General features: G+C 40.7%; 1 protein-coding gene across 2 annotated transcripts; it reads left to right on the top strand.

The window, feature by feature from the left end:
- Nucleotides 1–385: 385 nt before the first annotated feature.
- slc30a9 (solute carrier family 30 member 9) lies at nucleotides 386–14,609 on the top strand. 2 transcript variants are annotated; one of them, XM_085789313.1, is made up of 18 exons: nucleotides 386–502; nucleotides 946–1,101; nucleotides 2,043–2,234; nucleotides 2,636–2,683; nucleotides 3,860–3,959; nucleotides 4,184–4,276; nucleotides 4,412–4,494; nucleotides 5,171–5,229; nucleotides 5,705–5,772; nucleotides 7,669–7,827; nucleotides 9,508–9,643; nucleotides 10,086–10,125; nucleotides 10,221–10,292; nucleotides 10,686–10,793; nucleotides 11,059–11,224; nucleotides 11,984–12,113; nucleotides 12,717–12,830; nucleotides 12,982–14,609. In XM_085789313.1, exons 2-18 carry the CDS (start codon nucleotides 993–995, stop codon nucleotides 13,024–13,026), a joined length of 1,722 nt encoding a protein of 573 aa, XP_085645439.1. In that variant the 5' UTR covers nucleotides 386–502; nucleotides 946–992; the 3' UTR covers nucleotides 13,027–14,609. The 2 variants fall into 2 exon arrangements, with proteins under 2 accessions (XP_085645439.1, XP_085645438.1); XM_085789312.1 differs by having other exon boundaries at nucleotides 952–1,101.

Raw genomic sequence — 14,609 nt, forward strand, 5'->3', positions numbered from 1 at the left:
TTAATCCGGCCTCATATCATATTGATACAAAATTGTCCAAATTAAAGCAGAGACTGCAAACTTTGATGCATTTGCAAAAAAAGGATGACCAACAACTCTGCTCCCACACTAAAGCTGAATGTAACTTGAATGTAAGTTTCCTTTTATTTGTAGGTAGGACCTAATAGCTTTTACATGTAATTTTTATTAGTTCACACAAACAATCTCCATCCATCTGATACTGGCCGGGCCGTACATCAAAACTCATTGTTGCCCAGTTTGCCCACACCCCTGGTGACCTTTCCACATCGCTTTACTGTAACTGTTCAAGATATCGCGATCGCAAAACACAGATTCCAATGATACTCTCGCGAGAACAGCGTCAATTCAACGTCAGTGCGGCGTCACAGGTCACGTGTGTGTGTGTTTGTAGCAGTTAACCGTGTCCGTTGGTTGACATCAGCTTGGTCATAGATTCTTAAAATGGACACATATTATGCGGAACAAACATCACCATAGAAAGGTATTGGCTTTTTTTTTTTTCCAATGATGTGTTGTAAACTTATCAACTAGTCAGTCGCGGTTCTTTCTCGGTGAGCTGATATGCTAAAAAAGAAAAAAGAAAGAAAAGGAGAGAAGACACTTGTTAACGGTGTTAGCATCCGGGGCTAAGGTAGTTAGCTTTAGCAGCGTTAGCCGGCAGAGGCATTAGTTGACCAGTCGATTGATTATCAGTGACAACCATTTGTAGTTTATTAAGGCATTTGTCAGCGTCTGAGTCCGTTTGTAGCCATGTTAAGCTTGCTATTTGACGGGACTACTGTCATATGTGGGGAGGCGAAGTGGTGTTATTAATCTGTTTGTGTGGAGTGGGTTAAAGTGACAAGCAGGCTGCTACTGTAACACCACCACCACTACGTTAACGTTACCGCTGACCCCGGCTGCTCTCTCTGTGTGTGTTTAGAGAGAGAGAGAGGTCCTGCTCTTCAGCGCCGAGCTCCGCTACAGCGAGGATGTTCCCCAGCCTGGCCCACAGACCATGGCATGTCTTCTGCAGGATCTCCTTCTTGCAGCACAGGGCGTCTCTGTCTCAGCGGACCCCGAGGTTTCCCCAGTGCTACGGTGAGGAGGAGGAGGGGGCTGCTGGTCTGGATGTTAGCTACGGTCACATCTGTTCTCACTGCTATGCTGCTTTCTGCTGATAAATTGATTAATTACAGTGGCATGCAAAGGTGTGGGGGCACCCCTGGTCAAAATTTCTGTTAATGTTGAGCAAGTGGAAGATGAAATGATCTCCAAAAGGGCATACAATTACAGATGACACCTCCCTATATACATTTTAAACTATATATATGTATTATAATTTTCATCTTTTACATTTTCAAAATGACAGAAAAGGAAAAGGGCCCGCAGCAAAGGTTTGGGCACCCTGCATAGTTAGTACCTAGTAGCACAGCATGTAAATAGTAAATAGCTTGTCTGATACCTAGGTCAAAGTTATCCGAGAGATCAAGTCTCCTGGGTTTCCCATTCTTTTGCAGGGTGCTGCTTTGTTTCCCCTTTTCTCTCTAAAATTGTAGAAAACAAAAATAATACACTGATATTGCTTAAAATATTGCAAAAGAGTGTTCATGTTTAACTTTATGCCATTTGGAGATCATTTCATCTTCCACTCACTTAACTGTTCTCATTAAGAGACATTTTGACCAAATGTTTGCATGCCACACTTTATATTATTATACCATGTACTTTGCATATACATTTTTTGATGTTTGAAGAAGAAGCTCCTGGGCCTTTCTGTGTTCTTTTCATTGTGACTGAATATATCTGTTGGTCAAAACAGCCACAGCCATTAGTATGCCATGTCATAGTCGGCTCTGAGAACTTGTGATAGGCATTTTCACTGTTTTACGGGGCACAGCGACTCATCATATTAACAGATAATGGATGTAGTGGGTTAGTAATATCTGCTTTGCTTTCTCTTGAACCTTGGTGCTTGTTTTTCTAAGTTGTAGAGCTGAAGAAAGAAAAGGCTTAACATCATTGTACATTGTGCTGCACAGGTTGGCAAAATGGAGGCATACACACCCTTTGGTTTAGCCTCCCCGACTGCCGGGTGGCTTCTCTAGGACTGGGAAAGATTCAGTATTATTCTACCTCTGGCAACAGTAAAGATGGCCCCCCAAAGTCACCACCAGATGAAGCTGCATCAGCAGAGAAGCCCGGTGCTGCAAAAGCTCCCCCATCTCCATCAGGTGATTACCTAAGGTTTCTCTGTGCTCTGCTGCATCTTGATGTGTTTGTCTGTTTGTCTGTCCTCAGCACTTTTGTATGGCACCGGCTTGACTGTTTGTTCTCTTAGAAGTGTTGTCTCTTCACAGCCTGTGTCAACACAAACCCCCCAGAAAACCGTTAAGGGAAGTGGAGATGTTAAAGGAAACAAGTGGAGAAAATCTCCCAGAATTTGCCATAGTTTGAGATTGAAATGATACATAACAGACGTAATCTGCAATGTGAAAGTAATCAGCCGTTTGACCAGCAGGTCATATTAGATGGTCTATGACGTTCATCAATTTGTGCACTACTCTTATCCTCACAAATAACTCTGTAGAAGTTGTTGGTGTCATCCTTGGTTCTCTTACTTCTGTCTGTCTAGGTTTCACGGCTCAGGGTCTGACTAAAGCTGAGACAATTCAAGTGAAAGGTAATAATAACCTTTAGTAACACTATTAAGTCACTATTAAGTACACACTATTAAGCATTAGTTAAAGGGATAGTTCACCCTAGAATGATATTTCGCTCATTATCTACTCACCCTCATGTTGACTAAGGGCTGGAAGAAGTTCCAGAGTCCTCCGTCCCTTCTCTGAGTTACAGGGGGTCTTAGCGTAGCAGTGCATTTCAAAGCAACGGTTGTAAAGGGACACCAGAGCTCTTCGTAAAAAAACACACACAAAAAAACATCCAAATACCTCCATGATGCTCGTATGTAATGTCCGTCTTGTGCTGAAGCCCCAAATTGCGTAATTGTCCCGAAAAAATTAAATAAGTCCACATTCCAAGCATGTTTGTAGCATTAGCTCTGTGTCTGTTGTCCGGTCTTCCGCTGCCAGCGCGCATGCGCAAAGTTCGCACTGAGACCGACTCGAGTCTCAGTCTGGTTGCGCATGCGCGCTGGCAGCGGAAGACCGGACAACAGACACAGAGCTAATGCTACAAACATGCTTGGAATGTGGACTTATTTAATTTTTTTCGGGACAATTACGCAATTTGGGGCTTCAGCACAAGACGGACATTACATACGAGCATCATGGAGGTATTTGGATGTTTTTTTGTGTGTGTTTTTTTTACGAAGAGCTCTGGTGTCCCTTTACAACCGTTGCTTTGAAATGCACTGCTACGCTAAGACCCCCTGTAACTCAGAGAAGGGACGGAGGACTCTGAAACTTCTTCCAGCCCTTAGTCAACATGAGGGTGAGTAGATAATGAGCGAAATATCATTCTAGGGTGAACTATCCCTTTAAGCATTAAATACTGAATTCATCATTTATAACACATGAATACTCATTAGTATGTATAGTTTATGTTTATAAACACATTAAACTACATACTACTGAGTATTCATGCGTTATAAATGAAGAATTCAGTATTTATTAATGCTTAACTAATGCTTAATAGTGTGTATTTATAAAGTGTTACCTAACTTTTTTGAATCGTCACATGAAACAGATTTGCAATAATGTGCACTGCCTTTACCTTGTTATTTTAGTATGTTTCTTAAAATGTTGATATGATTTGATGGGTTACTGAACAAGAAAGGATTGTTGAGTGCAGAAAAAAAAATCCTGCATCATTCACTTCCCCCTCTTGTCATTTGTAGTTCGAGCAGTCCTGAAGAAAAGGGAATATGGAGCCAAGTACACCCAGAACAACTTCATCACTGCAGTCAGAGCCATGAATGAGTTTTGCCTCAAACCAAGGTAACTCCAGTTCCCCAAAGTAACTGTGCTATGGCGTAGCTGAATGATGTAAAATACTCCTGCAGGCTGCGACGCAGGCAGACCACGACCACAGCACAAATTCCTCTGAGTTAATCAGTAAACATGCTTTTGTGATTAACTAATACGAAGCTGCCAAATGTGGTTTAACACAGGTCTTCCTACATCTTTCTCTCTCTTCCCCCCCTCGCCTCATGTGTTCACAGCGATCTGGAGCAACTTCGGAAGATCAGAAGACGCAGTCCGCACGATGACACAGAGGCGTTCACCGTCTTCCTGCGCTCAGACGTCGAGGCAAAGTTAGTTCTGCTATAAACCAGAAGAACTATTAAGAACACACTTTATTTTCCAAGAAATTAATGCTCACACTTCCAGGTTCATCACTGTGCTCTCTAACTTTTGTCATTTCCCTTGGTCCTTTCTTTTAATATTAGAGCACTTGACGTGTGGGGAAGCCATGAAGCTCTGGCCCGAGAGATAAACGTCAGGAAAGAGGTGGAGAGAGAGTACCAAGAGAGTAGGTTTTTATTGTTTCAGGCTCCAAGTGGCTCGTTGTAAATATTCAATCATGATGAAGATTTAGTTCTGAAGCAAAAAGTTGAGCAAATTGAGAAATTCACTTATTTAGTTTCTGACAATGAGTCAGATGAGAAGATCGATTATGTTCTCATCTGATTTGGTCTCTTATGCTAAGGTAAGCTAGACAGTGAACAAGTGTAGGACTCCAACTAAAGATATATATATATTTTTTTATCATCGATTGATCTTGCAATTATTTTCATTATTATTGTTTGGTCAAAAAAATATAGTAAGATATTTTTTTTAAAACAAGGTGACATCGCTAAATGTAATGTTTTGTGAGACCAACAGTCAAAAACATTTAATTCACTGTCATGTATCATTCTTCCATTTGAAAACATAATTATCACAGCTTTGGTTGAACAATTAATCTGTTTTTAAAATAATTGCTGAGTCATTCTCTGTTTTGCACAACCAATCAATACATAGACTAATCTTTGTAGCCATAAATAACTGTGTTTCCTTAAATGTGGACTCGTTTGAACTTGAGCTCAGTTCATATATTTGTTTAACTTATTTATATAACCTTAACTTGTTTCCTCAGTTGCAATTGATTTTCATTTTGGTTTGTCGTCACATTGTTTCATTGATATTTTTTATTCACTGTTTTCCAGATATTTTCCGAAATCAACAGCTGCTGAAAGAATACAAAGACTTCTGGGGGAACACCAAGGTGAGCACTTTGACGCTTGGCTGTCGTTGACTTTGATAAAACGGTCCAAGTCCTCTAAGTCACGTTTCAGCCACGAAACAGAAAGTAACGTGGACAGTCCTATCACCAGGTTGTCCTGACAACAGCAGGTGACCTTTGTCTGCTACAGAGGTCTCTGCATTTATATGACGGTGTCATCAACCATCATTCATACAGTGCCCCTCTGATGCTCCTCTTATTTCAATGACTGTACTGTCCTGGTGTGATATTATATTATATACTCTGCTCCCCACAGGAAACTGCATCAGATTAAATCAACTGTATAAACTGCATATTGACTATCGGACAGGAAATGATCAAACTGATTAATATTAATACATATTATATATTATAATTACATTATATTATATTATACAGCCTTGTTTCTTTGTTGTTGTTTTTACTTAATAATAAACAGAATTTCATGTAGCTTTTTGTTGTTTTTTGTTTCACAAAGCCTCGATCAGGCAAGAGGGGAACATTTCTACAAGGACCAGGAAAGGTGGTCATGGTCGCTATTTGCATGTAAGTTTTCATATTCTCCTTCACCCTGAGTTTGCCCTGAGCGTTGTTTGGTTTTGCTGTGAGACGTGTCTGTACTCAGTGATTTCACTGAGCTGCAGCACAGTGGGAGGCACTGGATTAGAGAGGGAAACTACAAGTCTTGTTCTCCGTGGGGTTACTACATACGCTGTGTCGGATAAGTCTCAGAGCGCAGCGTTGGAGAAGCTGAACAAAAAATCTTTATTGTAGACTTGAACTGAAGACATACAGTCGCTGGTTTTAAAGAAAGTTTTGAAGTTCACCAGTAAAGATGTAGAAGATGTAGATCTCTGTGTTGGGACGTCGTCTCACATGAGGTCCTGCAGCCTATTGGATTAGGATGATTGAGGACATGTGCAGTCACATGAGCAGCAGGCCGTTTCTTTCCTTGAATGTGCACAAAGACTCACAGGACTCAATTAGTTAAGTGGTCGTTACAGCAGAAGTCCAGGCTCAGTGTGTAGGCTGTAGTAGTTTCAGTAGTAGTTTTATTCCATCCATTCAACAGAACATAATATACGTACATTATACAATTTGGATTACTTTGTCAAGTTGGACCAAAAATGCGGAGGCTGAAGTAGCGGCTTATTTTGCCTACCGTATTTAAAGAAAGAAAGAAAGTTGCATAACAGAGCAAGATAACAAGATAGCACAATGTAAACACAGATTTTTTTAAACTAAACTGAGAAGAATAAATACGATTATCTAAGCAAGAGTCTTACAATTTATCAAGTTTGTATACCTTATATTATACATACAGTATGTGTATTAAAGCAGAAGTAAGCGATCCGGTCGTTTTGGCTAATGCTGCGTTCCAGGCAGGCTTTTGAAACCGTAAATTACAGCTTCATGTCACAACTTACGATTTTGTAGCGTTCCAGGCAACCCACTCGGGTTTTTCCGACCTGTTTTACCTGTGAAAGTCACTACAACGGCCACTCGTAACTTCCGACCCGTGAACTCGTACCAGATCGAACTGGTACGACTTCACAGGTCGGAAAAACACGAGTTACGGGCTGCCTTGAACGCACCATAACAGTCCTCGTCCCTACGTCATCACATTCACGCGCATCCCTTGGCTGCACACACAGCCCTGCATGCCGTTCTCTCTCCTCATTGGATAAAAACTGTAGGATACGATAAATGTTCTTCTCGGCTCAGAGCAGAGCAGAGGGACTGACAGACCCGTGTTTCGGTCCAAACACTCTATGTAAGTGATTGCTGTCGGAAGATATAACTATTTAAGACTTATATTAACACAAATATATCGCTTACTTCTGCTTTAATATCCATAATATACACATACATTTATATATACACATACTGTTCATAGCTATGGACTGAACTATCCATCGCAGTACCAAGTTTATCACACAGGTCGATACATTCATTACTCAATGGTAATCAATGCATTTATCCTTGTTTATCGTGTTTTAGTACTTTCTTACTTTATCATGTTTTATATTCATTGAATCAGTGAATCAGCTGTGAATCAGTTTTTACCAACTTTACACCAAAAAGTAAAGTAATGTAAATAAAGCTTGTTTGGCTACATTCAAATGACCACTTTGCAAATGTGGCGCTGAATGTGATTCAAATCTGATCTTTGCCAATGTGATCACAGACAGGGCTGTGCATGGCAGCTCAGCTATGTCATCATTTGTTTATGATTTGACTGCAGCTGCTGTTTGTCCACACTCTCACAGCCACATTATCAGGTAGTGAATCATGTTTTGTCGTCCTGCACAGGTCAACAGATAAATCTGAACGCCACAGACCTTAGTCATAGCTCCTGTTCACCATTCAAATGTGTTTAAGATGGGAAACTTGTGTCATCACTGTGTGACTGCTTCATCAGCTTGTTTTCTTTCCCCTCAGCAATGGGTTGAATTTCTTCTTCAAACTCCTGGCATGGGTCTACACCGGATCAGCCAGCATGTTCTCTGAGGCCATCCACTCTTTGGCCGACACCTGCAACCAGGGTCTGCTCGCCCTGGGAATCAGCCAGTCTGTCCGCAACCCGGACGCCGGGCACCCGTAAGCACCGCACCTTTACATTACAACTGAAAGGAAGATGACAGGGAGTTGAGCAGCAGCACAGCAGCCAAGAGTAGAAGTAATGTAGAGACATTAATGTAGCTTTAACAGCAGTGTTTCTATGTAGCGACCAGTACATTTGCTGCCACAACCACAACTTCAAATCCAGTGAATTAAAGGGATAATTCAACCATTGCTATAATCCCTATAGTTTTAGGAGTAGGTTTGTTACCTTCAATTGTCGGTGCAAGCTATTTTTAGAACGGTGGAGCAGAGCCGCGAGCTGCTCAGAGCTACGCTACGGAGGCTCATGGGATTTCTTGGTTTCCCTCATCAAAATCATCAAATACACAATCCAATTGAATTGAAATCTTTATTGTCCACTGCCGTGGAAATTCATCCAACAACTCCAAAACGCTCTGGTGGACAAGTTGTGACCTGCACATTCACCACGCTATGAGATAATAACGGAACATCATGAGACAGAGTTGTTTTTCGAGGTAAATTCATGCAAAACTGCTGCGCATTCCCATCGGGGGCAGTTTTTCAGCAAGCAGTCTCAGTCAATTCGCCTCGAAAACAACTCTGTCTCGTAACGTTCTGTTATTATCTCATAGCGTGGTGAATGTGCAGGTCACAACTTGTCCACAAGAGCGTTTTGGAGTTGTTGGATCAGTGTTTACCATTAATTAAAGCAGATATCATCGGCACGGCCGTTTCGGCTAATGCTGTGTTCAAGGCAGGCTTTTGAAACCGTAAGTTACAGCTTCAAGTCACAACTACGACTTGGTAGCGTTCCAGGTAACCCGTAGCTCGTGTTTTTACCGTCCTGTTGTCTGTGAAAGTTCCCTATAACGGCCACTCGTAACTTCCGACCCGTGAACTCGTACCAGATCGAACTGGTATGACTTCACAGGAAGGAAAAACACAAAGTACGAGTTTCCTTGAACGCACCATGAGTTAGCAGCCCCCGCCCTTGTCAGGCATCAATTGGTCCTCGTGCTACGTCACCACATTCACGCGCATCCCTTGGCTGCACACACAGCCCTTCATGCCGTTCTCTCCCCTCATTGGATAACACTTGTATCCCACAAGGAAAATTTTCTCCTCGGGTTACAGCAGAGCAGAGTGACGGAGAGACTCGTGTTTAGGCTGAAATACTTCATGTAAGTGATTGCTGACGGAAAAGAGGACTATTTAGGACTTATATTAACAAAAACATTCCACTGATATCTGCTTTAATGAGACTGTGGCGGGAGAAAAAAAAAAAAAAAGATTTTCAAATTTTTTCCCGTCACGCCATGGTCTCCTGAAATCCTGTGGGAAACACTGTGGATTGTGTATTTGATGAGATTGATGAGGGAAATGCGAAGGTACCATGCCCCATGTTGCATTAGCTGAGCAGCTCACGGCTCTGCTCTGCCGTTCTAAAAATACCTTGCACCGACAATTAAAGGTAAGGAACCTACCCCTAAGACTATAGGGATCATGGCAATGGACCAATTTGCCAAAGGTTTGAACTATGCCTTTAAGTTAGAACTGTACATCAGCATTTTGTTACACAATACCCAGTGAAATCTACCCAACAACTTTACAGATGTAACTTTCAATCCTTTGCAATTACAGTATCATCATCGTCATCAAGTGTGAGTTGTGATGAAACCCTTCTGTGTTTTTCAGGTATGGATTCTCTAACATGCGCTACATCGCCTCACTCATCAGTGGAGTGGGTATTTTTATGATGGGCGCAGGCCTCTCTTGGTACCATGGTATCATGGGATTGCTGCACCCAGAGCCCATTGAATCATTGTTGTGGGTGAGTGTTTGGTATCAGCTCCTGCTGGTCATACAATTTTATTTTATTTTTTTATTTTTATTTGGAGAGGACAGTGCACATTAATTAACATTTCTGTAAAAGTGCCAGTGTTAGACAGAGGCTAGTTTTCAACTGCAGTCCTCCGGTAAGATGTTAAAAAGCCATTAAAATATTCAACAGGAACACAAGGATCATAATACATAAAAACAGGGACACAGGAGACATGGAAATTAGCGCAAGAATAGAACATATCCAAACAGAAACCAGCAGACAGTGACACCAAATAAGAGACAATTAATATGATACTACTAAAAACCAAAAGAACAAATAGACAGTAATACACAACAAAAAAAACAGGATGTATAGTGCAATTAAATACATTTGGGTGAGATGTATAAAGAAGATTAATAATGATCCAACATGTTGTGTCTCTGTGTTCCAGGCTTATTGTATTTTGGCGGGCTCTCTGGTGTCTGAAGGAGGTGGGTTATAAAAAATGAACTAATAGATTTTTTTTAATAATGTTTTGACTTGGATTGTTTAGTTTTAACATCTCTTTCTATTTTTCTTTTCTCAGCTACATTACTAGTGGCCGTCAATGAGATAAAGAAGAGTGCCCTCAAGCACGGACTGTCATTTTATGAATATGGTATGTACACCTACTGTAAAAAAACATTGTGTTGTTAAATGCATCGTATGTCGTTTACACCTGGCGTTACTGGTCATTATCAGATATCAGGTTAGTTAACTGCTTATCCACATGAAACAACAGAATTAGCTAGCTATGTTTTTCAGTAGAAGGTCAGACTCACCTGTAGAGTAAAGTGAAACCAGGTGTTTTCTGTCATGGTGTCATGGAGGTCAAGTTGATTTCAATGGAGAGAAGGAAAGTAGGAAATCCGATAGCTGCCTAGTTGCAGAGGACACATTTCTGACATCAAATGTAAATGTAAGTAAATCCCAAACCAGTGTAATGCTTGTGTATATTCAGGTGTAAATGTGGCCTTGTGTTGTTTGTGTGTGTGTGTGTGTGTGTGTGCAGTAATGCAGAGTCGAGACCCCAGTACTAACGTGGTTCTGCTGGAGGACGCAGCTGCTGTGATAGGAGTCATCATGGCTGCAAGCTGCATGGGGCTCACGTCGCTCACTGGTAAACAACAAGACATGGACGTATTGTTCACACTGCTTAGTCTGTTCTGTGGTCCTGAGTTATGCAATGCAAAGTTCACATTTCATTATTTTCTTAAATAATATTTCCTTGATCTGTACTGTATTCTGATGTGGTTGGTTTATAAATTACCCTCAGGATAATTTTTCTCTCTTGTGAATTTGGACTTTGGTCTTTCTACTTTTCAGTGTTGTTTCTCACCTAGATCTCAAACTTTCGCTGATTTTCTCCGTCTGTGTTGTCTCAGGTAACCCGTACTATGACAGTCTGGGCTCTCTGGGCGTGGGCACACTGCTGGGCGCCGTCTCAGCCTTCCTCATCTACACTAACACAGAGGCCCTGCTGGGACGCTCCATACAGGCCGAACGTGTACAGAAGCTGACAGAGTTCCTAGAGAATGACCCCGCTGTAAGGTCAGTAGCTCTGGTGAACGCAGACACACACACAGCTGTAACACATCAACCAGCTGTTGTCGATGTCAGGTCTAAAGTCATTCATGGGAATACAAATAAATCCACCACCCACTGAGTGAGCCATCCACTTGGACTAACAGTGAATTGATAGGCCCACAACAAAGTTAATGGACAGTGTTCATGCTTAAAATAGACCATGTGGTATGTACTGCTCTTCATATGTGAATATCTCTAGCTCCATACAGAGCAGTGGCCCTGGTTAATGCCACTGTTATAACATGAAAGTGTGACTTATATACTGAGCTAACGTCTTCCCAGCTGCACGTAACGTTAATTCCTGATAATATTATTAATTAATCACTAAACATCATCAGGGTGAGTTTCAGAAAAAACTGATTTACTCAAATATTTCATATATTTATCTGAATTTTATTAAAACCTGATATCTGAGATTAATGGAACTGGAAATCCTAAAATCAAACATTTTATAACTCACAAAAAAAAGATTTAAGACTTTTTAAACACAATTTAAGACTCAGCTATTGTCAAATTTCTTTCAAAATAATATCAAATAACCTTTCAAGATCTGTAAATATCTTGTTTTATTGAACACCTCACTCCAACATTTCACTTTACATGAGCTTTTCAAGTTAAATTTTTTATAATTCTTTGTTCAAATTCACTGATATCCAGTAGAGCTGATTAGTTTTGTTGTTTTTCTACCTGCAACCCCTGAACTTGTTGTGTTGTTGTGAGCAGGGCCATCCACGACGTGAAGGCCACCGATATGGGACTGAGTAAAGTGCGGTTCAAGGCTGAAGTTGACTTTGATGGCCGAGTAGTGACACGGTCGTATCTGGAAAAACAAGACATTGACCAAATCCTTAATGTAAGTTATTTTTGTTTCTTCATTCACATTCTAAACTGATGCTTTGAGTTTTCAATTCAAAACAAGGATAATTATGTTTGTTTACGCCACCATGACGGTACGTTAGGGAAGAAGAAGATCATAATTGACAGATAAAGTTACCTATAGAGTTAACACAGTGTATTTTAATTATTCAGATGGTGTTTTTGGTACAACAGTTGCTTTGATTACAGTGAATTGCTACAAAGTTTTGTTTAGGTTAAATTGTCGTGTATGTGAGTGTAACCAGATTCTGCAGTGGTCTCCACTTGCACAGAAAACTCTCTATAGGTGTTAACTGCGAAGTGTACAGAGGTGTAGGAGTTTAATCTGTTACCTCATTTGACGTGGTGTAATTCAAACATATTAGTAAATTTTTATGAGAGATACATGTATTTGGACAAGTGTAGCAATGATCTCTATTGTTGCTGATCTGTTGTTTACCTGCATTATCTTAATCAGTATTTATCTTGTTTTGTGTGTTTCATGTTTTTGTTTTGTGTCCAACATGCATCCAGGTAGTTTACCTAGTGTTTCATCACAGAGACCATTAAGTGTGGGCTTTTTTTCTCTCTCTCTCTGCAGGAAATTCAGCAGGTGAAGACCCCCGAGGAGCTGGAGAACTTCATGCTGAAACACGGGGAGAACATCATCGACACCCTGGGAGCTGAGGTGGACCGCCTGGAGAAAGAGCTCAAGGTGCTGACACATTAATCCTGTCTTCATTGTAGTCCTGTTGAAGCTACAATATATCTAGAAATTACTTTTTAAAAAACTATTTCAGTGTTGGTGTTAACCACTAAACATTGCGGGATAGATTGGTATCTAATTGTGTTTGGTTCTTCCATAGCAACGTAACCCAGAGGTTCGTCACGTGGACTTGGAGATCCTATAATACTTCCTGGTCTCTGCTGAGGGAACATCCTGCTGCATCAAGAAGAAAAAGGCGAAAGGAGGATCCCAGTCCACCTCCACAATCTGCCTCCCATCCTGACCTCCGCATAACAAACATCCGTCTCTGCACAAGTCTTACTGTAGAATAGTCCAGAGCGGCACGCAGGGACGTCGCCTGAGCAACGGTCGACTTTGTCTCTGTGCTGCTTAAAAACTTCATGTAGCGATAGCAAGAGTTCAAGCTGCCAGAGATGCATGTGTTTCTGGCTAAAGACCAAGGACTCTCAGTAGACTCCTTGAATTTTAAGAATATTTAAAATCTGATGGTTTAGTCCTTTTGGTCGTTTGCTTGAACTCACATTCCTCCATGAATGTGTCTGGATATAGTTGAAAACATTTCTCCTTCAAAAAACAAACTCACAAGAAAAGGACCAGTATCACTTACTCTACTTGTACTTTACATTATTGTTATGCTTGAACCACAGTGATAGTGTTGCCTTCAATAGGACAAAAGAAACCTGGGAGCTACATATTTAAACTAGACTTATTTAAATTCTAGTTGATATTAGATTTTTTTTTTTTTCTTTTAATGTAAAAACGGAGGAGCTGAGGATGGCGATGTGCTGCTGCAGCCTCTCTAGTACAGACAGAATCTGTGATGAATAGATTTTATTGCAATTGCAGAAAAATATGCAAAGTAAAAGGTGTTGTAATGACTTTCCATTTGATTTGTATGATAGTGCTGAGGAGTGAACTGATGTTTAATACAGTAGCACTTAATGAGCATTAGCTTGTGCAAAAAAAAGAAAAAAACCCTATTAGAAAACAGGTTGTTGTATTCCTGTGATATAATGAAGATAAATTGAAGGTCAAACTAACAAATCTGATAAATAACCATTTATTGGACATCAAAAAAGAAGTTTAAACATCCTTCCACGCCATAAAACAATGTAATAGGCGGTGGCATCTAAACTCTACCTTCTCTCTTTTCTGGCTCCACACTCCGAACTTCCATGTTTTCCAAATTTGAGGTGTAGTTACTTTGTCTCGTGAGGTTGGCAGCTGATCAGCAGATGATTGTTTCAATAACACTGGAGGACACTCAGTGTAAATAAGTGGCCGATTTAAAAGGAAAAAAGGCACCAAACAAACAGAGCAGTCAAACAGGTTTTAATCACGTGTCAACATTTAGAAAGGCTTTGTTTTAACCATTCAGGATGTCACCCCTGTACAGTCCGCGTACCAAAAATACCAAAGTGAATAATCTCATGTTCTGTGGTTGTTTCTGCTGAATAATCAGTGTGCAGATACGGTAAATGCTGGCTGTGCTTGATGTTTTTGTTCTGAACCTACGGCCGGCGGCCTCACAGTCCACAGCTGCAGCGCGACACACACACACCTGCCTGCTGAAAACAGGAGGTGGGCTGGAGTCATTTCAAACATTATCGGGAGGGGTGGATATATATTTTTGAAGGTGTTAATAATGTAATATTTACCTTTTGGTTATAACGATATTGCCACTGCTGAAGGAGTTGGAATAAATTTGAAATAATTTATTAAAATAATTTGCTTCCTTCTCTGTCA

This window comes from Trachurus japonicus, chromosome 10 (genome assembly GCF_045865225.1).
Source record: "Trachurus japonicus isolate A0001 chromosome 10, Traja_1.0".
In the NCBI taxonomy this organism is placed as follows: Eukaryota; Metazoa; Chordata; class Actinopteri; order Carangiformes; family Carangidae; genus Trachurus; species Trachurus japonicus.